This window comes from Chlorocebus sabaeus, chromosome 21 (assembly GCF_047675955.1).
Source record: "Chlorocebus sabaeus isolate Y175 chromosome 21, mChlSab1.0.hap1, whole genome shotgun sequence".
Classification (NCBI taxonomy): Eukaryota; Metazoa; Chordata; class Mammalia; order Primates; family Cercopithecidae; genus Chlorocebus; species Chlorocebus sabaeus.
In genome coordinates, this window is record NC_132924.1 from 112699820 (window position 1) to 112726225 (window position 26406).

Consider the following 26406-nt stretch of genomic DNA (forward strand, 5'->3'; position numbering starts at 1 on the left):
ATCATTAGCCTGAGTGCTTGCTCAGTTCCCAAATCTCTTTTCTCAGTCTTTTGTCACTAGTGGATATATATTATCTTTAAACCACATTAGAATTTGGCTGCAGTTTCCATTAAAAAAAAAAAAAAACAACAAACCCAAAACCACAACAAAACAAACATCTACCCACCCTGCTGCACAAAAAGAAATACCTAAAATGAAACATATTTAAGACTTTATCATTTTATTTTTATCAGGAACATACTTTGATTTTAATTGCTAGGCACAGATCAAAGCAAAAGCAAACTATGTTTCTGTTAAAGTGAAGCCCCTGCCCTGGAGTTTCAGGTTTATGGTTACTAGAGTGAACCAGACGCCTCCCTGGGCCTCAGGACATTCCAATGGGTTCATCAGGCAGCCTCCTTTGCCTGGAATCCCTCTCCCTAACCCCCACCACCCCAGCCGCCACCCTGCACTTCTCTACTGGGCAAACCCGCTTCATTGTTCCTTTTCTTTTTTTGAGACACAGTCTCACTCTGTCGCCCAGGCCGGAGTGCAGTGGCACAATCTCAGCTCACTGCAACCTCCGTCTCCCAGGTACAAGCGATTCACATGCCTCAGCCTCCTGAGTAGCTGGGATTACAGGCGCATGCCACCATGCCCAGCTAATTTTTATACTTTTAGTAGAGACGGGGTTTCACCATGTTGGCCAGGCTGGTCTCGAATTCATGACCTCAAGTGATCTGCCGGCCTCAGCCTCCCAAAGTGCTGGGATTACAGGCGTGAGCCACTGCACTCCCTCTTCATTCTTCAGTGCCCAGTTCAAACACTCCTCCTTTCCCCTCTGCTGCAGGCAGAACTAAATGCTCCTTCCCCTTGGCACCCACACCCATTCTTGACCAGGAACAGGGCCCTTATTACAGAGGGGCGGGAGCTTGTGGCACATGGTCCCGTCTCCTGCTGGAACTGCCAGCTCTCAAGGGCAGAGTGGGGTTTGTTTCTCTCCCTAGCACAAATCAGACAGTCATCAAGGCTTATCGGATTAAATCCTGGGAGTTCAGCAATCATAATGTGGGACTCTCACAGGCGGTGATAGGCCAAGAGAAAGAGGGGCTTCTGAGCATTCAGATTCAGTCACACCGTGTATTAACAACAGCACCCCAATGCCCTCATTTTGCTGACTGAATCAAAAGCTCCCCACTAATGAGTCTATGGCCCTCTTCCCTAAGCGCTGGGCCACCGTGAGGAGTGTAGGGGATGCTCTTCCTACCTTCAGTCTCCACAAAGGATATGGTGAGTCCGTGTCACGGTTGAAAAACCTAGTTGTCTTTGTCCCTGCGCTTAATAAATATTCAGCAGGCAAACCCTGTGTTTGTGAAATATACCGAATCTGCAAGAAAAGATAAGAATGAGGTCAGGGCTTTTCCTGTCACTATACATATGGTACACTAATGGCTCTGCTGGCTTTGAGAAAAATGAAAATGACAATTTTTGTAGGGAAAGAAGTTAACAAAAAAGAGAAAAAAGAAAAAGGGAAAAGAGAAAGGAATAAAGAAAAAATACCAAGGTTAAGGGAAGCAAGGTTTGGGAGACAACGTGACATTCCACAGTCCCGCCGCTTTGTCATGTAATCAATGCAGTGCTAATCCAGGCTATTTTCCAGATGAAGAATGAGGTCTTGTGAATATCTGTGTCATCTGGACCCACCTGATCATACTCTGAAGCCCCTGGATATAACGGCCAGCCCAGGAACAGTTCTGCAATCACACAGCCCAGGGACCACATGTCAATTGCCTCACAAAATGGTAAACCAAGGATGATCTCAGGGGCCCTGAAAACGAAGAATGGAAGAAACCATTAGCAAGTTGGAAATGCAGGCAGCTGTTTCTATATGAATACTATCTTTCAAACCTGGGGTGCCGTTACTGACTCCTCCTCTGAAGGGCCCGTGGCTCTCAGGAGAGGCGCTATGCTACAGTGATCCTTCCATTCTTTGGCTTGGTCCCCTCCATTAGTGGAGGACCCACTTAGAAGGCTGGCTGAGATGAAGGATAAGTCTGTCTTTAGAACACACCTACAGGGAACCACACCTACTGACTTCAGTACTTTCACATGCCAATCAGATGAGCTAACAACCATTTTAGAGATACTCTTAAGTTATCTTTTGTAGCTGAAAGTCTGGGAAACTAATCTTCAGAGAATGCCTGGTTTTTACAAAACAATTCTGAAATGCAGGTCTTCTATTTTCTTCTGTCTATCTAGAGATGGGAGCTCACTATGTTGCCTAGGCTGGAGTGCAGTGGCTATTCACAGGCACGATCATAGCTCCTATAGTCTTGAATTTCTGAACTCAAACAATCCTTCTGCCTCAGCCTTCTGAGTAGCTGGGTCTACAGGAATGCACAACCACACCCAACTCAAGGTATTCTATTTTTAGGAATATGTGAAACAAGCTGCCCCCCTCCCAAAATAATGGGATTAAGTCCAATATCTGTTCATGCCAATTATCCTTTCTTAAGAATTTACATCATACTTTCTTAAGGAAACATTGGTTTTTTTTTTTTTTTTTTAATTAACTTCTAAAAAGCTAATCTTCTTAAAAGTTACCTAATATTACAATTATAGAACTCCACTCATCAATACAGAGTCTTGTATCAACCAGGATTCCAGCATAAACTCCATGAACAACCTGTTCCTGAATGTAGGAGTTCTGTCCCTTCAAGGAAATCACCTAAACCCCAAGAGAACATTTCACAGGGAGTTGGTAATCAACACCAAAGAGAACACCCAGCTACATCTTCTTTTCTAAGAATTGGTCATGATTAAGTAGGGGTATGTTCTGGACAAAACCAGGCTCAAAGTTTGAGATACAAACACAGCTTATGTTTTTTTAAACATATGTCTCAAGGCCAGGCGCGGTGGCTCATGCCTGTAATCCCAGCACTTTGGGAGGCCAAGGTAGGTGGACTGCTTGAACCCAGGAGTTCAAGAGCAGCCTGGGCAACATGGTAAAACCCTGTCTCTATCAAAAACAAACAAAAAAACCCAAATTAGCAGGGTATGGTGGTGTGTGCCTATAGTCCCAGCTACCTGGGAGGCTGTGGTGGGAGGATTGCTTGGACCCGGGAGGCAGAGTTTGCAGTGAGCTGAGATTGCACCACTGTACTCCAGCCTGGGCGACAGAGATAGACCTTGTCTAAAAACAAAACAAAACAAGAAACAAAAAAAAAAAAACAAAGAAAAGTGGCTCAAGGCATTCTACTGATAATGAAATGCATTAGCCTGACTTTTGTCTTCTCTATAAATTTTCCACGTGACTAAGCGACGCTAGCAGAGGCTACTTTCCCACCCTTTCTGCAGCCTGGAGTGGGAGTGAAGGGAGCTGGGGAGCCCTTTCTCGGTTACCTTTCACCCACCTAGCATGAGAGTGGAGAGGAAGGGGGCAATCAGAAACACCCCCATTGGTCTTGGATCTTCTAGCTGAATTTTTCTCTACTGAAAAAGCATCTCCTCTTCCCCCTTCAAATTTATTCTCATTGATAATCTTTTTTCTTTATATAATAGTATTGAAAAGAACAAAACAAACAAAACCCAAAAATGTCTTATGACAAAGTTTTGATTTTTCACATGTAAAATGGAGTTTGGCCGGGGTGGTGGCTCATGCCTGGAATCCTAGCACTTTGGGAGGGTGAGATGGGAGGATCACTTGAGTCCAGGAGTTTCAGACCAGCCTGGGCAACACAGTGAGACCCTGTTTCTAAAAAAAAAAAAAAAAATGGCTAGGTGCAGTGGCTTGGGCCTGTAATCCCAGCCCTTTGGGAGGCCAAGGTGGGAGGATCATTTGAGGTCAGGAGTTCAAGACCAGCCTGGCCAATACGGTGAAACCCTATCTCTACTAAAAATACAAACTTTAGCTGGGTGTGGTGGCGCATGCCTGTAATCCCAGCTATTCAGGAGGCTGAGGCATGAGAATCGCTTGAACCCAGGAGGCAGAGGCTGCAGTGAGCTGGGATGGCACCACTGCACTCCAGCCTGGGTAACAGAGTGAGAGTCTGTTGCAAAAAGAAAAAAAAAAAGTTAGCCAGGCATGGAGGTGCGCACCTGTGGTCCCAGCTACTCAGGAGACTGAAGTGGGAGGATCGCTTGAGCCTAGGAGTTTGCAGGTGCCATAAGCCATGATTTGCACCACTGCACTTCAGCCTGGTAACAGAGCAAGACCCTGTCGCAAAAAAAAAAGGAGTTTATTCCTTTCCTCAGAACTGGAGACTGGGTACTGGCTACTAGGTGCTTCTAGAGTGCCAGCCACAGTTGCTGGTCTGGGCAGCAGGAGGAGTGACCGCTGGGGGGTGGAGTGAGTTGCCTTGGTGCTATTTAATGAGCCTTCCATTGTCCCCATCCCTCGCTGCTGGGCATCTTCAGCTGCCAGTGTTCTGCGTGGCACTTCACCCCCTCTTTGGCCTTTGTCTCCTTTGGTCCCCACATTGGACCGTGCATGTAGCGTCAGGGGCCACTCTTCCCCACAGGCACTGATGAGCTGGGGATGCCTGTGGTGGCATGACATGTCCCTGCAGCAACCTCATCTTCCATGTGGCCACGAGCCCGCCACCTGCCTAGGCCACCTGTGTCAGTGTTGGCCATACACCAGGGCCCCCAGGTTCATTCACCATTGTGTGTAACTGATGAGATTACTGCCAGATTGCCTCTAGCAGTGCCTTTAGAGATCATTTCAGTTTATTTAAAAAATCACATCCCTTAGAAAAGAAGGGATTATCTGTGTGTGTGTGTTTTAATTGAGACAGAGTCTCTCTCTGTTGCCCAGGCTGGAGTGCAATGGTGTGATCTTGGCTCACTGCAACCTGTGCCTCCTGGGTTCAAGCGATTCTTGTGCCACAGCCTTCCAGGTAGCTGGGATTCCAGGCGCCCACCACCAGGCCTGGCTAATTTTTTTATTTTTAGTAGAGATGGGGTTTCACCATGTTGGCCAGGCTGGACTCAAACTCCTGATCTCGATCCACCTGTCTCAGCCTCCCAAAGTGCTGGGATTACAGGCAGGAGCCACAACACCAGGCCAGAAAAGAAGGGAATATCTGAAAAGAACACTGTCAAAAAAAAGTATTATGGTGTCAGAACCTGTTTCTTTCTGCCCTCCCTGTTCTAGAGTCAGGGGTGGCCTCCTGCCTCTTCTCACATGGATCTAGGCCTCTTCATGGGAGGAGAGTTTTGGCCTGGACTGCTCGCTCAAGGATCAAGCACACTCTCACCTCTGTCCCCCGATTCTTGTCACCTGGCCCCTTGGCTGGCCCCTGCCCTCTTGCAGCCTGATGTTGGGATGCTTGACACTCCAGTCTGTAGGTTTGGATGTTTGACACTCAAGTCTTAGGAAGAGGCCAGTCTGGCCCCGGGGGATTTCTCTGAACTCGACTACATGCCTGCCCTTCCTATCAGGTTAGTTACATGGTTCTCATGGCCCAGAAGGCTGTTCCTAATCCATGGAAACCTCGTTTTCCAGTTTCTATTCCCCAGTGATGAACAAGACAGACTGCAACAACTAAAACGGCCACACAAAGGCACTTTAGTGATGTTCTTTAGCAGGAAATACCAGACAGACTTTGACAACTGACATGACATGAACGGGGCCTGTGAAAATTGCTTGTAGTCCACCAAGAAAATGAAATGGCAGCCATTCACGGTACCATGATACATGCTGCAGAATGTTCCTGCTGTGACCATAAAGAACAAATACCCAGACATCTGGCTAGGTGGCTGGGAGACAGTACTGTCCACGAAGGCCTCCGATGCTGGGAAAGCCACATCAAAGCACACAGGACAACTCAAGTCGAATACAAAATGTGTGTCACAGAAACACACAGACATAAAAATCGAGCCGACACAGCACACCACATGCTCTAGCGGCTCCCACGTTAGAAAACAAAGCAGAACACAAGAACAAAACAGAACACAAAAAACAAAACAAAAGCCCCAAACACAAACCTTGCCTAATCCCCTCGTCTCCCAGCAGCTGTTGCCCTAGTTCTCGGCTCCCCTTCAAGGCCCACTCTCTGAAGAGTCATCTCCCCCTGCGGTTCCCACCTCTTCACCTCACAGCATTCGCTCAGCCTCCTCTAACTGGAGTTGGACACTCTGCATCACTGACGCGCTGCACTCGCTGAGATCAGCAGTGATCTCCATGCTGTCACATCCGTTGATCAACTTCTTAGCTCTGTGACTGGGAGCTGCATTTCTTTCATGCGGGTGATCATTTCTTCCTGCCCTGAAACACTTATTCTTGGTTTTCATGGCATCGCTTGCTCCCCATATCTGTCCCACCTCTCTGCTTGTGGCTTGCCCATTTCCTTTGTAGACTCGCCCTCTTCTACCCAACTGCTGTGTGTTGGCCAAGTCCTAAGCCCGCCTCTTCTCTCCTTCCACCCTTGCCCTAGATAATTGTTATGGGTTGAACTGTGTCCCCCAAAAGTTATGTTGAACTCCTAATTCCTGGCACCTCAGCATGTGACTTTATTTAGGAATGGAGTTGTTGCAGATATAATTAGCTAAGATGAGGTCATACTGGAGTAGGTGGGCCCTAATCCAGTGTGACTCACATCTGTATAAGAGGGAAATCTGGACATAGATACTGACACAGCTGCAAGATGCTCATGTGAAAAGTGAGGAAGAGACTGGAGTGATGCGGCCACAAGCCAAGGAACACCTGGAACCACCCAAAGAGGGAAGAGACAAGGAAGGCTCTACCCCTGGAGCCTTCAGAGGGAGCATGGCCCTGCTGACACCTTGATTTTGGATGTCTTTTGTTTTAAGCCAGTATTTTGTGGTACCTATTTCAGCAGCCCTAGGAAACTGACTCAGTCATCTTACTCACTCCACAGGTTTAAATTCCATTTGTATTTCCAGGTTTGTCTCCATCTTGGAATTCTTCTGGCTCTAGATTTACATTCTGGAAGCCTAGTATTGCCTCAAGAATGTCTCATAGTCATCTCCAATTCCACAAGTCTAGAAGGGAACTCTTCTCTGATCCCTCTCTCTAAACATATTCCTTCCACTGTCCTCCTCATTTTATGAGATGGAATCACCACCCTCCAGCTGCTTAGGCAGAAATCCAGGAAAGATGTTTGATTTCTTTATCCCCACCATCTATCCACTAACATGGCCAGCTCCAAAGTCTCAAGTCAGCCCCTGATTCTCCATCCCCCCTGCCGCAGCAGTGGAGCTGGTCACCCCTGCATCACCTGGAGCTTCCACCACAGCCTTTCCACTTGTCTCTCCCTTCCTCCTGCCCACTTCCTCCATGGCAGCCACAGGGAACAGATGGCACTCCCCCTTGCTGTAAGCCTTTAGGGGCTCCCCACTGGACTTGGAATGAAATCTAAACCCCTCCATGGCCATGGGGCCTCCACGACTGGGACCCTGCCCACCTCTCCACCGTCCCTGCCAACCACTCTCCTAGCTCAATATGTTGCAGGCCCATCAGTTTCCTTTCTATTTCCAAGAGTACCCGGAGCTCCTCCAGAGCTAGAGTCTTCATGGGATGCTGTTGCTTCTGCCTTAAATGCTCTCCCTGCTGGCTGTCACATGGCTGCCTCCTTCTCATCCCTCAAATCTTAGCTCAATTGTCACACTACAGACAGGCCTCCCTTGACACCAGTTAGTCTTCATATAGGGTGCCATAAATGCCACTTCACAGCACTTTCTTAACCTGCTCACTGTCTGTCTTCCCTGACCAGGTCTATGAGGGCAGCACAGGCATTCGGTAGCCACTCATTAAGCATCTGTTGATCAAATAAACCTTCACTAAATATAAAAAAGTGTTAAAATATGGATTAAGACAAAGCTCTAAGGCAGTGCAGACAAAAGAGAGTAGAAGGGCTGAATCGTTATGCAGCAATCAAGGCTGGGCATGAGGGGGCAGGATTTAGCCCAAGGAGGAGGGGAAGCTGAGGCCCAGAGAGGGGCACGAGCATCCCGGCTCACACTCACCTCTCCAGGACAGACAGCAGGAGTGCCGAGGACAACTACTTGTAGGTGGCCAACAAAGAATTATAGTAAAAATGACAGGAGGAGCAGGAGGGGTGGAAGTGGCACCTGGGTCATGCAGGGTTAGGACTTGGGACCTCGGCGATTTAGCCCAAACTTCTTATTTTATGGCCATTGTCATTACACCCTCTAGAGCCTCCATCTTAGCTCTTCTGTTGAAGCCTTTTTACCCCGCGCAGTCCCACTGCAACATGCTAAATCGCATGCTCCTCCACCTGGGCCTTACCACAGCCACCTGCTGCTCTCTTGCCTTTGGGTTGAACCTTTTCCGATCCCCTCTGGATCCCTCTCCCATCCCTAAGGGTGCAGCCTTTTCTCTGTACTCATGAGACATAGTTCGGATACAGCCTGCCCCCCCCCCCCGCCCCCTTCCATTCTTCCTTATTCAAACAGACACTGCCCACTGTCTCTGTGCTGGCTTTACCAGATGATAAGGATACAAAGATCAGTGACATACTCAGACCAGACTGGTCCAATAAATACTAACTGAGCACCCACTGGCCCCACAGAACCATCTTAAAGAAATTCCTCATCGCTATTTTGGGACATCAAAAATAAACATATATATGAAGTGTCAGACAAAATCTGCACCTAAGAAAGAAGACTCATTCCTTTCCAATATTCCCAAAGCAAGCCACTAAACATTCTTGCTCTGGGGAAAGAGAGTAAATAATTGTCATTTTTGACACATAAATACATTTGCATATCTGCCTCTACTATACCTCCTGGAGGGCAGGGTCTGCGTCTTACTTGTCCTTGATCCTCAGCTTGGCACACAGAAGCTGCTTCATAAACAGCTGCTCAACACCCAGCCCATAAACCCTCAGGTAAGGGAGGTAGTTCCTCATCTGGCCCCTGGGAATCTCTGGGGACTTCAGACCATTTTGCTGTAATCTGATCTCGCAGAGGCCTTGTCCCCTTCCTCTGCTAGTCTATAAGGCTCTGAGGTACTAGAGGTTCAAAGTCAAGTCTAAAATGTTTCTTTCTTTCTTTTTTTTTTTTTGAGACAGAGTCTCGCTCTGTCGCCCAGGCTGGAGTGCAGTGGCGCGATCTCGGCTCACTGCAAGCCCTGCCTCCCGGGTTCACGCCATTCTCCTGCCTCAGCCTCCCGAGTAGCTGGGACTACAGGCACCCGCCACCATGTCCAGCTAATTTTTTTGTATTTTTTTTTTTAGTAGAGACGGGGTTTCACTGTGTTAGCCACGAAGGTCTCGATCTCTTGACCTCGTGATCCCCCTGCCTCGTCCTCCCAAAGTGCTGGGATTACAGGTGTGAGCCACTGTGCCAGGTCGTAAAATGTTTCTTTTCATCCAGCCACCTGAAGCATGTTGGATGGTTGCTAAAGCATGCTTAGTCTTCAGGGAAGCTCATTCTTACTGATGGTCATTCTGAGCCAGAATCCGTTTCAAGCTGTCCTCACTCACTTATTAGAATATTCAACCACCATTTACTAAGTGTTTCCTCTGGGCCAGGTACTGTGCTGGGTGCTAAAGATCAAAAAGTAAACCAGACCCCGTGGCTCTTCCAGGAGTTCACTGTCTAACCACGGTAGCAGCATAGTGACGTCTGACATACAGTGTGTGAAGTGTGTACGCAGTACACAAAGATGCGGGAAACTGGAGGAGAGAGAAAGCAGGATGGGCTTCCCAGGAAGAGTCTGAGCTGAGCCTTAGTAAGTGGCCAGGCAGGGGTGGTCACCACACACAGAGCAGCGCAAGTCCCCCGACCCCCATGTCGCTGCTCTATCTCCGGTGTCTAGCATGCAGCCTGGGCATGCAGGTGCTCCATACACATTTGTAGAAGGAATGAATCTATGCCAAGTGCACACCCCCAGCAGTTGCCAGTTTTACCCGGAGCTGGCAATGCCACCTTCTCAGTACCTCCTATGTGAGAGGCAGACAGCTTGGCCTTTCTGTTTCAGAGTTTACATGGTTTTTTGGGTTGATCATCACATTTCAGTTGCTTCCATGGGGGCTGTTTCTGTTCTCGGTTCGGGTTCAGGCAGGTAGGGCTGTTGGTTCCTGAACGCTGTGAGTGGGCATCTCCAGGTTCTGTTATAACTGATCTCTCATTTGCTCTTCCTCACCTTCCCTGCTACAGCTCCACCCCATGGAACCATCTTAAAGAATCGCCTCATTACTATTTTGGAACATCAAAAATACTTTAAACACACATGAAGTGTCAGACAAAATCTGCACCTAAGAAAGAGGGGGATAATTTCTTTCCAACGTTCTCCTAGCAAGATGCTGAAAATTCTATCTTTCTATAGAAAGAGGAAAAACAACTGTCATTTTGGACACCGTCAATATGGAAGTTTTGATAATTTAGCTCCATTCACTCTCTTGACTGCACACACTGAGAAGCATTCCCAGGTCACGTCCAGATCATGTGACCCTACAGGGGAATGGCCTCCAGTGGAGGTGTAGAGGCTGCGGAAGTCAAGAGGTTGTGGCCCACACTTGGGATCCCAGTGTTCACGGGGTTGAATCCCTGCCCTGTCAGGTACTGGCTGTGTACCTACTTCTGGGTACGGGTATGAAGATTAGGTGAAACAGAGCATCATAGGGGACACCTTGCATAGGCCTGGCATAGAGTAGGCAGCCGAACAATACTAAACCACTTGTCTATAATACGTCTAAGTCCATGTGAAAGCAATGAAATAAACAGATCATCCCTCTTCCTTATTATTATTATTATTTTTTCCTTTTTAAGACAGGGTCTCGCTCTGTTGTCCAGGCTGGAGTGCAGTGGCACGATCTTGGTTCACTGCAACTTCCTGGGCTCAAGCAATCCTCCCTCCTCAGCCTCCTGAGTAGCTGGGACCACAGGCATGCACTACGACACCCAGCTAATCTTTGTATTTTATGGTAGAGACAGGATTTCACCATGTTGCCCAGGCTGTTCTTGAGCTCTTGAGCTCAAGCAATCCTCCCGCCTCAGCCTCCCAAAGTGCTGGGATTATGGGTGTGAGCCACTGCACCCAGCTTCCTCATTTTTTAAAGCCACTTTCTTTCTGATATGGAATACTCTGTTGAAATATATTAAAGTGTATACACTAAACAACTGTTTCATTTATTTACATAAAAAGGTGAAAAGATTAATATAACCAACAATGAAGTACCTACCACCTAGCTTTAGAAATAAAACTCCCTGGCCGGGCTTGGTGGCTCACGCCTGTAATCCCAGCACTTTGGGAGGCCGAGGTGGGTGGATTGCCCGAGGTCAGGAGTTCAACACCAGCCTGGTCAACATGGCGAAATCCTGTCTCTACTAAAAATACAAAAATTAGCCGGGCGTGGTGGCACGCACCTGTAGTCCCAGCTACTTGGGAGGCTGAGGCAGAAGAATTGCTTGAACCCGGGAGGCGGAGGTTGCAGTGGGCCGAGATTGAGCCACTGTACTCCAGCCTGGGTGACAGGGCAAGACTCTGTCTCGAAGAAAAAAAAAGGAATAAAACTCCCTATCCACAATCCTCTTGCTTCTTCCTTGTGTAGGGAAATACTGCCGTAACCTAGTGTTCCTTTTATTTCATCTCACATGAATGCTGGGTATATGCAGTGCACTAGACAATGAAGACTGAAAAGACAGCCCTGCCCTTGGGCTGCTTGGAGTCCTAACAGTGTGCCAGGCTAGAGGTCAGAGTGATGCCCAGGGGACACAGCCCAGGGAATAGGTTTGGGAGGTGGTCCCGTAGGTCTGAGGGCCCCGGCGGGCAGAGTCAACCCGTATTACTGTGTTTGCTTATGGCATCAGTGGCAACAAGGGCTGTGACGCAGGATTCAGGGTACAGTCCCTCGCTCACCCCAAACACTTTGGGCAAGTCTGAGACCAGAGTCAGTGTCTTGCTCATTTACACAGTTCACTGATAAAATAAGGGCAGGGTTCTCTGCCACTCCGAACTTGGGCAGTGAATCTGCAACACTAATCGGAGCGCACAGCATTTCTGGAAAAATGTTACTCAATTTCTCTGAGTTTTTATTTCACCATCTATAAAATGTGATTATTAATCTCACTTTTTCTCTTGTCTCTACGGCAGCTTATGAAGATAAATTATGGTTGGCAGAATTATAAAGCAGTTTGAACTCCTTGGAAGCAAGACACTCTATTAGTCCATGGTATTTTATAATCACTGATATTATAAGGTGTACTTGAATTGAACTGCAGTGAAAAAGTCCGTTCCCACAAATATATGTAGATTGAAAGTAACCTCAGTATGGCTGGGGCAGAAGCAATCAAAATGTAAAATTGTATTTCAGATGGGGTGTTAAATCTTACGTTTCCACTGCAAAAATAAGGAGACTTGTATTGCTGTCTTGAGCTCTGAGCCGCTGTTTGAGCTGGTGACCACGAGTGGGAGGCGAGGGATTACAGTGAAGCAGCGCAGGACCCGAGAAACAGTGGCGGAAATCTGAAGAGCAGGGAGGGGGAGGAGGCTATTTTAGAGGAATTGGAGGCAGAGGTAAGAGAGAGCTGTACAGAAGACAGTCAGAAAGGCAAGGGCTGGAAAGCACCTTGGGGCAGCCGCGTAGAGAGACAACATGCCCTGTGACCACAGGCAAGCCTACCGGGGAAACAGGGGCAGCCTCCCCACAGGATGAATCCACACCATGCCTGGGGGGATCTGGAGGGTCCAAGTGGAGATGTAGATGGCCATCGAGGTGAGCTAAACCCAGGTCAAGCTGTGATTTGATTCTGAAAAAGACACAGTTCCTAGGCAAACGGGAGACCGGGGAGAAATAGCTTTGTCTTTGATTAGGGTGTTAGGTAGACAAGCAAAAGGAAAAAGGGACCCAGAGATGAAGCTCTAGAACCAAAACACAGGGGGAGGTTGACAAGGGGCCCACCCATTGTGCTGGCTTCCACAGAGCCATCCTTGGAATGGCCAAGCCAAACACCGTGGACCCCAAGATCTCTGTGCACTCTGCAGCAGGGTACTTTTGCCTGGTTAGAAGCTGAAGAAATTAGGGTGGAGAACGGCTGCAAGGGAACAAGGTTCTGACTCCAAAAGGAGAGCTGGGGGAACAGACATGCCACTCAAACTTCTGGGTGGTTGCAGTTTGATGAAACACACATAGCACCACTGTTGCAGAGATGTTCTACCTAACGGGCTGCTGCTGATGTCCATAGAACTATGTGCTAAGGAGGATCATTTCAGACCCTCACTGATGATTCTGTCATAATTGAGTATCTTCAGCTATCACCAATAGAAGTGCTCAAGACTTCAGAATGAACCATCATATCCATATGGAGGTTGACATAATTGCAGTTGGGTGTAGATGTTGACATCATTCTCATGCCACACTTGGACAGTCTCCTAAAGGATGCAGGCTTTCTTCATTCACCTGGCCGTTCCCTGTATAATGTTAGAATCAGAGTGGCAGTTTTTTCTATTCGTACTGGCAGTGAACATCTTGGCTCTGAATATGTACTAAATACACACACGCACACACACACACTTTTCACGCTGATCCTTCGTTCCTAGTCCCGCTCCAACTCTGCTAAGTGTAGCACCAAAATCTAACTCACTTGCTTACACGCCAGAGGAGAAGGTTGCATCTGCAACTGAAATGAATATAATCTCCAAAGGCTTCTAGTGATGTTGGTGTAAACTGGAAACCAGTTCTCAGATGTCCAGAGCATACTGGCCTCTAAATTTGTGGTTATGTGCTTGTGCATGTAGAATAAAGTGAAGAAAGTACAGCCAGGGACATGGATCCACCTAAATGATATTGACTTGACTTGGTGAAATAAGAAAAGCAACAAGGGAAGTAAAGGAAAGAGAAGAAAAAAAGAAAACCATAAATTGTAATGTCAATGAGGAAGGTTCCTAGAAGAACCAGCTTGGACTCCGTGGTGAGGCATTTCAAAGGTACTCATGCTGCCCTGTAATTCCTGTGATCCTTATACTCCTGACACGTGCTGTGCCTGCTTTACCCATTCCCAGCCTGGGTGGCCCAATATCCCCCAATCTGGTCTCCGGTGGTTTTACCATGGAGCTCTGTGTTGCTGGAGAAAGCCTTTTCTGGCCTCCCAGCACTCTACCAGACTACGGCGTCACCAGGCCAGGCTTTATGCTTGATGACTTTTGCCAAAGAATGTGCTCAACAAATGTTTGCAGAAGCACAGCTGTGCTCTGCCACTGCACTCAGATGAGGCTCCTAACCAGGTGAGCGCAAAGGCCAGAGGCCGGGAATCCTAACACAACACAGTGGCTGAGAAAGCAGCCAGGCCTCAGCCATTCTTTTATGATGGTCCTCATCATGGATCCTTTTGTTGATTGTTTTTCTTCCGATTCATTGTTAGCCTGTTGACTGAAGTGGAGGGTTGAAACTGGGCATTTAGAGCTTTGTTGGGAAGCCTGCTGAATTCTGGGAAGGCCTAACCCAAGGCCCACTGTCACCTGCTGTCACTTTTCAGCTTTCTGGGGCCACTCCTCTTTTCTCCGCACTGGCAAGGGATTTGGAATTTCAGTTCCTGTGGGTCAACTACAGATATGGCATCTTCACTTTATTCAGCCTGGTGATGTTACCCACTTATAGTGATCATGAGATGTGAGGCTGGGGAAAAGGCTGCCCTCTTCCACACTGACCTGTTAATTCAAGGTTCACCCTCTACTGTAGATGGATGCATACTAGGAAAGTAACATTATTTATGTGCAACTTTACTGATTTAAATGCAAAACTTCTCATTGCTTCGACATTCAGCTTTGACTGGTTCATGGTGAGTACTCAATGAGTGTTTGCTGGATGAATGAACGAACCAACAACAGGCAGAAGAAACGATGCTTTCCTTCCCAAGGTTCCCCGTGCCTGCACTGGAGAAGCCCTGAATCTCCAACTCTCAGACGAGTGACTGTGCCATAGTCAAGGCTCATCTTTGGGGTATTTTCTTTCCTTACAGCACCATCTGATCATGTGGCTTGTGGAGCTAAGTCACAGCCAGTCTTTATGGCTGATAGTCTGGGATAAAAGACAGAAACTTGCTCCTTCTTTGAAAGGGAGATACATTCAGTGTCAGCAGCCGGAGATATACCAATTAAGAGAACAGAAGCCAGAAACTTGAGCTATGAAAAGGAACTCACTGAGTAAAAATGTCAAACACAAGTTAGAGAGTGAATTTCCATTGCAGCCTAAGGGATATTCCAATAAAACAGGTATCGTCTGAGGAGTCTCCCTCCCTGCATTGTGTGTTAGGTGGAAAACTACTGAGAAAGCAGGGCCAAAACCCACCAACACCCTACTGAAGCAAGTTTCCAAATAAAGCCACTACTCCTGGCCGATGGAGTAGGCTCTGACCCTGTAAGTACAGGACGCGGCCTGACTCCAAGCAGGCAGGTGTGAGTGGGGTGAGGGGAGCCAGGTGGATGAGGATGGCCTTGCTCTCCGGAGACATGCACACCATCAAACCAGCAGAACAAAGACTCACTGAGGGTATGTTTTTTACCCAATTTTAGAGCAGGAAGCATCCACAGAGTAAATGTGGCCACGGCCCGTCTGCTCATAGCACACCTGGTTAGGACCTGCTGTGGTCTGGACAAGAGCGAGCTCTCCCGGTGACTCGTTGGTTATTCCAGCAGGAGTTAGGAACAAGAAGGTCTTGTCAAACAAAATGGGCATAAACTCCAGGTCTCCAGCCAAGGGCAGCTTATTCAGGGAAAACCTTCCAACACTCAACTTTTCTTAAAGGAGCTGAAAAAGAACAAACCAAACCAAACCAAAGTTTGCCTTCTTGTGTTTGGGTCACAGAGGAAATACTAAGCTGGCTCTTTACACCTCCCACTAGGGGGCGCTGAAGTGCAGCAGAGACAGGCTCCGAAAGCCACCTGAACCTTTAACTCCTATGGAGACAGAGGGACGCGACCCACTGGGTAAGGGAATAAAGGGTTCCCTTAAGGCTGGTATGGTGGCTCACCCATGTAATGCTAGCACTTTGGGAAGCCAAGGCGGGAGGATCACTTGAGGCCAGGAGTTCAAGAGTAGCCTGGGTGACACAGTAAAACCTTGTCTCTACAAAAATTTTTTAAACAAATTAGCCAGGCATGATAGTGCACACCTGTAGTCCTAGCTACTCAGGAGGCTGAAGTAAGAGGATGGCATAAGCCTGGGAAGTCGAGGCTGCAGTGAGCTGTGATCACGCCACTGCACTCTAGCCTGGGTGACATAAGACCTTGTCTCAAAAAAACAAAAAAAAAAAAAAGGAAAGGAAAGGAAGTTGTTCAGATGAGGATACCACTGCTCCATCTTCTCATAAACCAGTTTTCTTATCCTAACAATGGGGCCTCTTTGTAGTCCAAGAGCAGGGACTCTCCTACAGTGCCTCTGGAATGGAGCAACATTCAGCAAAAGAGACGAGAATGCTCATTTTGTTCTCGTGAGCCTCGAACACTACTCCAGCCAACTGAGCTAACCAGCTGTGGAATCAGGGAGCTGTCCCACACCAGCAGGGGCTTCAGGTGGAGAAGGGAAGAAAGGAAGGCAGGAGGAAGGGAGGGAGGGACTCTTGAGGGAAGCCAGAGAAGGAAGAGTGAGGGGCAGTGAGGCAGCACCTGAGACTCCTGGCAGTCCTGGACTCTCCCTGAGCACACCCAGGCTTCCCCTCCACAGCTCTGTCCATGGCCCTGTGGAAAGCACATCTGGCCTGGCTCTCATGGAAAGCCTTCAAGGCTTTCTACTCAAACCTTACCTGCTCTAGCACTCCCTGCTGACTGAGGCTCCCTCCTGTGCTCTATTCCTACATTGCTAACGATGTCTCTACTGCCAGTTCAGCTCTTTCACTCATCCTTGCACCGACAGTTTTTTTTTTTTAAATGAGAATAATCTATAATCAGCTCCTAGACTGGAAGCATCCTGAGGCCACTGCCTGTGCATGACTGATCTCTGTACACCTCATAGTACCCAGCGTAAAGTCTTGTCTACTGGGGTAAGAGGGTCAGTGTCCACAGACATTGTGTGTCATTGTTCACACTCATGAGCTAGAAGAGACTGTGGTTTCATCATCTTCTTTCCTACCACCAAGCACTGTGCTACGAACAGTAAATACCCAATACACAGATGTTTGCTGAACTGAGTGACTGTGTGAAGAAGTGAAAACTAGGATTTCTTACTGTTTATTTACTTTTAAGGAAATAAGTGGTAGGGAGCGAGCTCTTTTAGTTCTTCTATGATAATAAGGATTTCAGTGGTGAAATCTGAATAGAAACCTATAAAGCTCCACTTTTTAAAAGGAGAAGTTAGACATAGGGAGTTTGTATCTTAAAATATATATATACACACACACACACACATACTGAGGAATATATATATATATATATATATATATATATGCATGCTGAGGAATAGTGGGTGATAAAGGAGATACTATTCATCTACCTGAAGAAGAAGAGAGAATAAGTGCAGATAGGCAGCTAGGGAGATTTTGAAAATTTAAAAAAATCCATAAGCAATTAAACCCATAAAAAACCCTGTAAGATGTTTGAAAGAATGACAGTGATCATTGGTATGAACAGCTTAGTTTCTTTTTTTGCTAAAGAAGAAAAGTTTTGTGGCATCACTGGAAGTCAGTGAGTGCCTGCCTGGCAGGCCTGTCTCTGTAGTGTCAGCTGTGTAAGTAGGTCTTTGTATGGTTGTATTTAGGCTTGTCCCGGATTCCCCCAAGAGATCAAAAGTTCCTTGAGGAGACAGAACCTATATTTGCTTCCCAGGAAAGTGCTCAGCTGCCACACAGCTCAGGGTGGTGATGCACACAGCAGGGGTTCAATCGACATTAGCCCACTCAATGGAGCTAACCAAATTCCACCCCCAGTCTGAAAGGCTCTGACACAGAACTGTCTAGTTCCTTTTCATTTGGCCTCAAAAAGGGTACATTTTTCAAAAACAAAACAACCCCACATACCCCAAAGATTCAAACTGAGATTCAGTTTTGAGGCTAAGTGAACAATTCTGCCTAACTCTTTAGTATTTCTTGCTTGTGTGAAAATCAAACAGAAGTCTTCCCTCTTCCCTCTTCTGGGTTTCCCTGACTGTATAGAGGTTGATAGACTTCACATGATCACAGAACCCAAAGTTACAGGCCATCACTAGGGAGTCACAGTTCAGACCAGGAAATCAATAGCGGCAGAGAGAAGTGTGAAGGGAAACGATGTGGCAGCTTTCGGGTTGCACAGTGGAAAGGCTGATGAAGGGAATACGGCACACAGTCCCCAGCCTTATTACTTTTCCCCCTGGGAGTCCATCAATAGCTTAAACGTTAGTGAGCATCGTTCCTGCTTGTACCTTCACGTCTGGTTAAAATGACTTTATTCTGCAAGCCAGGGCTTAGGTTCCATCATCTTTCCTACCGAGCAACGCCCCCCACACTTCTATCAGCCCCATCTGCATCCTTATGGAGGACGGCTCTCGGGACTGTCTTGCTTGGCAGTGGAGGGCCGAGCAGAGGGAGGGAAAGGGTGCTGCGGGGTTATTTTCCTTTCCCCAAATGTATTGTGTTCAGTGTGGACAAATATTTGTGTAGTCTGTATTTACCATTAATACTAGGATAAAGTCATTGGTGATTCGATTTTTCTATGGAAAGCAGCAAAGCATGGGGCGGGAAACAAAACCCCAAACGGAAGAACAGAAACTCTAAAAGCTGGCGTCTGAAGGTATTATTCAAAAACAAGATGGGAAAAGGCAGCACTGTATTTCCTCTGTTCTTCTAAGGGGAAGTTCAGAAACAGGTCAGAAAGAGAACAATGCAGGCCATCTATCATAGCAGCCTCTAACCTAGAGGTGACTTGTCCACTGCAGCCTCATTTCTCAGTTCTGTAATTACCACCCCTCCCACAGACTGCACGTCACCGTGGCCTATGAATTATGCATTTCATTTCCACCTCCCCACACCCCGACTCAGTGACCACTGCCGAGGCGGGCAGCTGCGGGGGGCGGGCCAATGCAGCACCCCTTCCCCCAGGTACACGTGCAAATGTTACAGGGCCCCAGAGCCCCGGCGCACAGCCGTGGATGCTGCCCGTGCTGACCTTCAGTTCCCAGCCTAAGGTTTTGTTTACTGAGCAAATAAGACTCGTTACCAGTAAGCATTTTCCTAGGGGAAAACACACTGGGCACCTTTCCTTCCCTTTCACGTTTTTTTTCAGGCGAAATCTGGTTAAAATGAATATTAAGGGTGGTCTTGAAGGAGGCAAAGGTGATGTAGAGCCCGAGGTTATGTGTGTGTGTGTGTCTCCTGCTGTTTGAGTTGGGAGGTGGGTTGGAAAGCGGGTCCGAGAAATGGATACTGCGGCAGGAACAGGAGCAACCCTGCTCCTCCCTGTCTGTGCCTCTGATTAACTGGTGCCCCTCTCCTACCAATTCAGAGGGTCCCAGAAAACTTCTGAGGCCACCTGTCTTCACAAGTGCTTCTGGTATGCCAAAGCAGGGACTACTCTTTGTTCAGGATGATTTTGCTTTCAAATCTTTACAAAACATTAGGTTTAGTAGAGAAGTTGGTTCGGCTTAGTTGCTCGGACAACTGAGAGACCTAGGAATACCCCTGGAAGCATACAGGGGTAAGCAACAAGCGAAAGGGTTCCTTTGAGAAGCAAGAGTTCTTCTGTTTGGTACACCTCAGTCTATCACTTGAAGAGGTGGTATGGGTACGATTTTAAAACATATTTTTAAAAAGTGATCTGAGACACATTCAGGGAAGACAGTTCTAAGATGGGATATACAAAATAGGATATTTATGCCAGGCATGGTGGCTCACGCCTGTAATCCCAGCACTTTGGGAGCCCAAGGTGGGCAGATCACCTGAAGTCAGGAGATCGAGACCAGCCTGGCCAACATGGTGAAACCTCATCTCTACTAAAAATACAAAAATTAGCTGGGTGTGGTGGCGGGCACCTGTAATCCCAGCTACTTAGGAAGCTGAGGCAAGAGAATCGCTTGAACCCAGGAGGCGGAGATTGCAGTGAGCCAAGATCGCGCCATTGCACTCCAGCCTGGGCGACAGAGTGAGACTCCATCTCAAAAAAAAAAAAAGGATATTTAATTTCTGAAGCTGATCTTAGGAACACAATAGTAAGTGGGCTAAATATTAGGTGCAATATTAGGTGCAAATCACTATGACATATATTTTATTCCCTTGGGTTTTTTTTTTTTTTTTTTAAACTATTCTCAGGGTTGGACCATTTGTTTATAAGGGACTGACTGAGGGCTATGATTATAGCTGTGACAGCCAGCCCTTAAGATGGCCCCTGAGGACCCAGTCCTCCTGGAAGTCAACACCCTGGTGTGGTCCCCTCTCACACGGAAAAGGGCAAGACTGTGTAACCAGTAAGACAGTGCAGTAATGACAACGTGTGGCTTCTGAGACCAGGCTGTAAAAGACGTGGCTTCTGCTTTGCTCTGTCTTGAATCACTTACTCCGGAAGAGGACAATCAATGGCCTTGTGGAGAGATCCATGTGGATGGAACCCAGGCCTCTGGCCAACAGCCAGCACTGGCTTGCCAGCCACAACAGTGACCCACCTGGGAAGAGGACCCTCCAGCCCCAGTCACGCCCTTGGGTGATGGCAGCCCAGGCTGAGAGCTCACTGCCACCTCATGACAGAACTTGAGTGGGAAGCGTCCTGTCATGTTGCTCCCAAATTCCTGCAGCATAGCAACTGTGAGATAATGTTTATTGTGTCAGCCATGGAACTTTGAGGTACTTCATTATGCAGTGACAGATATTCACTGGGCATCTCTAAGAGGGGAGGGAGCACGCAGAGAAGCTCTAGACTTGTGCTTCCGACAAGCCTTAGGTGAGCACCGCCTGATACCCAACACCGCACTGGGTCCTCCATCCAGCCCCTGCCCTGCCCTGATGGGAACCAACGAAGCACATTCTAAAAAGGTAGGAGGCACAAGGAAAATGAGGCCTGAGGAGGACTTCCAAGCACCCAAATGCAGGCAAGACTGAATGGATGGCATGAAGTTTGCAAACTGCTATCCCACAGGATGAACCTGAGACAGACACTCTTTGGCCTGCATAGATAATAAATTTTTTCAACTAGCTATTAACATTTAGAACTCAGGTGATATTCCTAAATGTTTGGATTTCCTGCTGAAAATCAAAAGCTCTGGTAACTCTGGGCCACTTGTCAGTTCTTGTCCACAATGACCTGGGGCTGGACAACGCTGCCCTCTGCACGTGTGTGTCACCAGATGCAGACCTTAACCATGACTAGCTCACTGATCGCCTGCCTAGCCCGGGAGGCACTTGAGTTCGTGACTCCTAGGAGACAGGCGAGCTGGAGGGGGACAAATGAAATACTTATACGGAATTACTGTGTTTCGCTCTCTAGTGGGGGCACTGAGGAGGGGACACAACTTGTTTTCTTTTATTAAACAAACACAAAAGGGTTAGTAAACAGCTGCCCCAGAAGGAACTTCTTAGAACTTACAAGGAATGTAAAACGATTATTCCACTTTACATTACACAGTGTGAACTGTAATAGGAGAGATCCGATGTTAAGTTTCTGCAACGTTTGTTTATGAAGGGCTTCGTTATGTAAGACCTCCGTGGAGAGGAAGTGCAATGCTGGAGTCTCGCTTTGCCGATCTGGCTTTCTACTCTAACAATTATTTACAATAACATTAGAGAGGAAGGCTCTGGCGCCATAACTCAGTGAATATCTGCCGGATTCTTCCCTCCTACAAGATACAATAATATACCCTTTATTGGCCTTCTCCCAATTCTCCATTTGAAACAGGATCATAATCAGTTTTCAGAGTGGCTTACTCAGGAATTAAGTAGCCAAGCACGGGATCATTGCTTCTTGAACAATTCTATAGTCCTTTGCATATTTTTGGAAAAGGAATGTGATGTCAACAGCCTCATGCTCTTGAGAATATCCTTCCTAGGTGGGCAAGTGCTGGTTTGGGGGAGAATGGGGCCTTGTGTTCGCATAAGATGCTGCTCTTATATAAAGAGTGTCTTCATATAAGACAGTAGAAGGAAGGCATTCCACCTGCTTACCCCTTCCCCTGAGCTTGCAGAACATGATTGGATTGAGTGATTATGTAGTAAGTCCAATCACCGATATTTATTGAGCTCCCAGCATGTTCAAGACTCTGCTAGAAGGTGATACAAAGTCATGGTTTCTGTTCTCAAGAAGCTTATCATATCGTGTACATGTATAGAAAAAGGAATATGGACAGAAATCATGAATGTCAGATGCCAGCTATGATTAGAGGGAGCACTCTCTCTCATTAAATAAACATTTATTGAGCATCCATTAGGTGCTGGGCACTAAGTATTTGGCAGTGAACAAAAAAAGACAGTCTCTCCTCTCATGGAACTTGAACTCTAGTAGACCTCAGTGGACTCCACTCCAGGCTGGGAAGAACAGGAGAGAATTCAAGGAGGCAGAATTTAAATAGAATCGTTAGGGACCACTGACTTCAGAGTTGAGAGAAGGGAGAGGGCACTGCAGGTAAGAAAACATCATCAACGAAGGTACAGAGGCAGGAAAACACAAAGAAGACTGTTCAGGGCTGGGCACGGTGGCTCACGCCTGTAATCCCAGCACTTTGGGAGGCCGAGGTGGGTGGATCACTTGAGGTCAGGAGTTCGAGACCAGCCTGGCCAACATGGTGAAAGACCGCCTCTACTAAAAATACAAAAATTAGACGGGCATGGTAGTGGGGGCCTGTAATCCCAGCTACTCAGGAGGCCGAGGCACGAGAATGGCTTTCACCTGGGAGGCAGAGGTTGCAGTGAGCCGAGATCACGCCACTGCACTGCAGCCTGGGTGACAGAGCAAGACTCTGTCTCAAAAAAAAAAAAAAAAAAAAAAGACTGTTCAGGAGAACAAGGAAGTGACACAATGGCTAGGGCAGCAGGACCAAGGGGCAAGTGGCACCAGGGCAGAAACAGCATCACTGTCATCCTTGATAATAACTCTGGACCTCTTATGCCACGGTGCTGAGGCAGGACAACAGCTGCTCTTTGATTTCTTCAGAGAGCAACTACAGACAAAGGGACATTTGTCTCTAAACATGAGTAACTGGAAAATGCAGTGCTGAGGACTATCAAGTGTTACAGAATGGGTGGTGGATTTAGAGATTTTATGGGGCAAATCACACCTCCCACACCGCCACCTCGTATGGTGAAAGTCTGACCCATGGACCTCTGGAAGGAGACCTCTGCCTCCTGTTAGAGACAGGCCATTGAGAGGCACAGGTGATAAGCGAGCAAAGGAAATCAGCTTCCACTGCTTCAAGAAGCACAGTCTGGGATTAGTTGACCCAGTGTGATGAAAATCGCTAAGTTTTATGTTGCATTAGTGAAGCTTTTCCACTTGTACAATGTTTTTTTCTTTCCAAAGGTAGGGGGAACAAAACATGCTCCTCTGGCCTCCTCGAGACTGTTGTAGTTGTTTTTTTTTTTTTGAGATGAAGTCTTGCTCTGTCGTCCAGGTTGGAGTGCAGTGGCCAGTGGCATGATCTCAGCTCACTGCAAGCTCCACCTCCCAGGTTCAAGCGATTCTCCTGCCTCAGCCTCCTGACTAGCTGGAGTTAAAGGTGCCCGTCACCAGGCTCAGCTAATTTTTGTATTTTTAGTAGAGACGAGGTTTCACCATCTTGGCCAGGCTGGTCTTAAACTCCTGATGTGCCTACCTCGGCCTCCCAAAGTGCTAGGATTATAGGCATGAGCCACCGTGCCCAGCCAAAACTGTTTCTTTCCTACAGAGACAGGTTTGTGTATGTGCAGCCCAGCTTGTTGAATGATAAAGCAGCAAAACAGAGCCTCAGTGACACAGGGGCTGGCAGGTCCCTGTTCCTATAGGTTTAACAGCATGAGATACACATGAGAGCTGCTGCTATACAAGTGAGGCTCTTAAACATCATTAAAAACACATATTTGAGGTTAGGCACAGTGGCTCACACCTGTAATCCCAGCATTTTGGGAAGCGGAGGCAAAAGGATCCTTTGGGCCTGGGAATTTGAGACCAGCTTGGGCAATATAGCGAGACTTTGTCTCTACGAAAAAATCAAAACATTAGCAGGTGTGGTGGTGCACACCTATAGTCCCAGCTACTCGGAGTACTCGGAGGCAGGAGTACTGCTTGAGCCTAGGAGGTTCAAGCCACAGTGAGTCATGATCACGCCACTGCACTCCACCCTGGACGACAGAGCAAGGCCCTATCTCAAAAACAAACTAAAAACCCCAAGCCAAAAAACACATCTTTGGAACTGCTTATTGCATTTAGGAAGCATGGAGTCCTTACGGTGGTATGGGCTTGAGGCTTCACCGAGCCCCTGTGAAAACTCCAAGCGCTGTCTCCATGGTGGGGGTGCAGTCAGTAGCAAGATGATAAAACTCAGACGGGAAGGACAAAGTGCAACATGGATGCTCACGAGTCGAGCCAAATTCTGAGTGCTTAAGAAGAGGCTTGTTCATTATGATAGTCCTGGTAATATCAACTCTCAAACTACTCCTTGGATCACCTACCCAATATTTATTTTTGGGAACATTTTAAATCAAGAGAAAAGCTATTAATAAGTTAAATAAAAGCTGTTGAAGGGATTCCTGCGAGTGGGAGGTTGAACAGGGTGATTTCTAAAGTCCTTGCCAACACATGATTCTAGGATTCTATCACTGCTTTCCTCCCGATCCCATGCAATTACATATTCACAGGCGACAAAGAGCAATAGAAAATAGCTAATTCACGTGAAGGGCTGCTCTGACTGTGGGGGGAATTCGCTTGGATAAGAAAGTGTCTGTAGGAATTAGGGTCCCCAACCTGGAGCTGAGGTACTGATGAGCCAGTTACTGAATTCTCAGTGCCCATAAGGTGCACAGTTGATGACGAGGATCACAGTCAGTTGAGGGACCAGAGTCATGACAAATACAAACCAGGAAATAGTTTAGGGAAGGGTTGAGCAGGCACACAAATAAATTCAGAGCAAGCGAAGCAAGTTACGATAAACAAAGAAATGTCAGTCTTCCCTTTGGGACAAAGATGTAAGCTGCAATGGAGCCAGTAGAGAGTGAATGGGCAGGCCCTGTGCAAGAGGCTCCCACCAGGCAAGGAGGCTGCTGCCTGCAGTTCTGCAGGTGGCTGTAGACGGAAGGCATGTGGGAACCTGCACAGCAACCCTGTCTTCCTCTGGAGTCTTTCTGCCTATCCCACATGGCAGGGTCTTCTTGGCTCCTTCTTCTGACATGCTCACTTCCTTTTTCTTTTCTCCTTGGCCCTTTCTCTCCTTCTTCCTTTAAGGTAGCACTGCTTGTCCCTGCTCGCTGCCCTGCACTGATGGATGCACAAGTGAGGGGTCTACACACCCCTCCTTCATTTCCTAAGCAACCTACAAGTCCAAGTGAAGATGTATGATTACATTTGTATTTTGCAAACATAACGATTGATTGTGGTTATGACTTTAAAGGAAGGGCACCCTTGTAATGGGCAACTGGAGAATGAATTAAGGTAAAGAATGCTCGGGGTGGGGAGGTGAGTCAGAAGGCCTATATGATAACTGGATGATGATTTAACCATGGATGAGGAGGCTTGTGCCAGGGAAGCTGGAGAGGCTGCACTCACACATCACCACCAAGCTGCTTTTGGGACCCACAGGCCTTCCCTTGGTTCTCATCCTCAGCCTTGCCTCTCTTTGATAACTGACCCTGTGGACCTCAATTCGCTTTCCAAGTCCCCTTAGGGTTGCTAATGTGTTTTGCTGGTGTCTGCTCATTTCTCCCATCATTCTTCTCTCTCCTCTTCCTTCTCCCACTCCCTCACTCTGTACCCTGGTCCACCTCCATGGTGAACTCATTGACTGCCAGGCATCTACCACCAGGTGGATGCATTCCCAGCCCTGATCTCTCCCTGGGTCCTAGGACCATATTCTCATTGACTTAAGTATCTCTGATTGGATGCCTCCAAGTGAAGTCATCACATCCCTCCACCCCCACAAAATGGGGCTCCTTTCCAGCTCGCCCCACTTATTCCAGCAGAACCATTACTTTTTCATCTCCAAAATTAGGATGCTCAAGAGTCATCTTTGCTTATCACATTTGCCTTTATTTCTTGAGTTTCTGCCTTCTTTTGGGGATGTACCTCATAATCACTTTTTCTTCTTTATTCTCAATGCCACTACTCCCTTGGCCTGGGCCAGATAACTGAAATAGTCTCTTGCCCAGTTTCTCTGCCTCTAATCTTTCCCTCCGTCCAATCCAATTTACAGCCGGCTGCCTGACTCACTTTCATCATCCCACAGCTTTCCTCAAGAACCAACTTGCCGATCACACGGAATCCAAATTCTAATTACTCCCAAGGCCCCAGAGCTGCCCTCCTCTACCCCATCATGTTTTCCCGTGTTCAGTTCATAACATCCTCTTCCTTTAGGTGTGACCCTTCCC

The 26406-nt window shown here is 47.4% G+C and overlaps 1 protein-coding gene across 4 annotated transcripts in view; it reads right to left on the reverse strand.

The window, feature by feature from the left end:
* HIPK2 (homeodomain interacting protein kinase 2) overlaps nucleotides 1-26406 on the reverse strand; it is a 220526-nt gene that overhangs the window by 69836 nt on the left and 124284 nt on the right. For all 4 annotated transcript variants that reach the window (XM_007983125.3, XM_007983123.3, XM_007983126.3 and 1 more), the window contains exons 3-4: nucleotides 1684-1807; nucleotides 1247-1366 (exon numbers count right to left, since the gene is read on the reverse strand). In XM_007983125.3, coding sequence (XP_007981316.1) covers nucleotides 1247-1366; nucleotides 1684-1807 — 244 coding nt within the window. The remainder of the gene's footprint in view (nucleotides 1-1246; nucleotides 1367-1683; nucleotides 1808-26406) is intronic.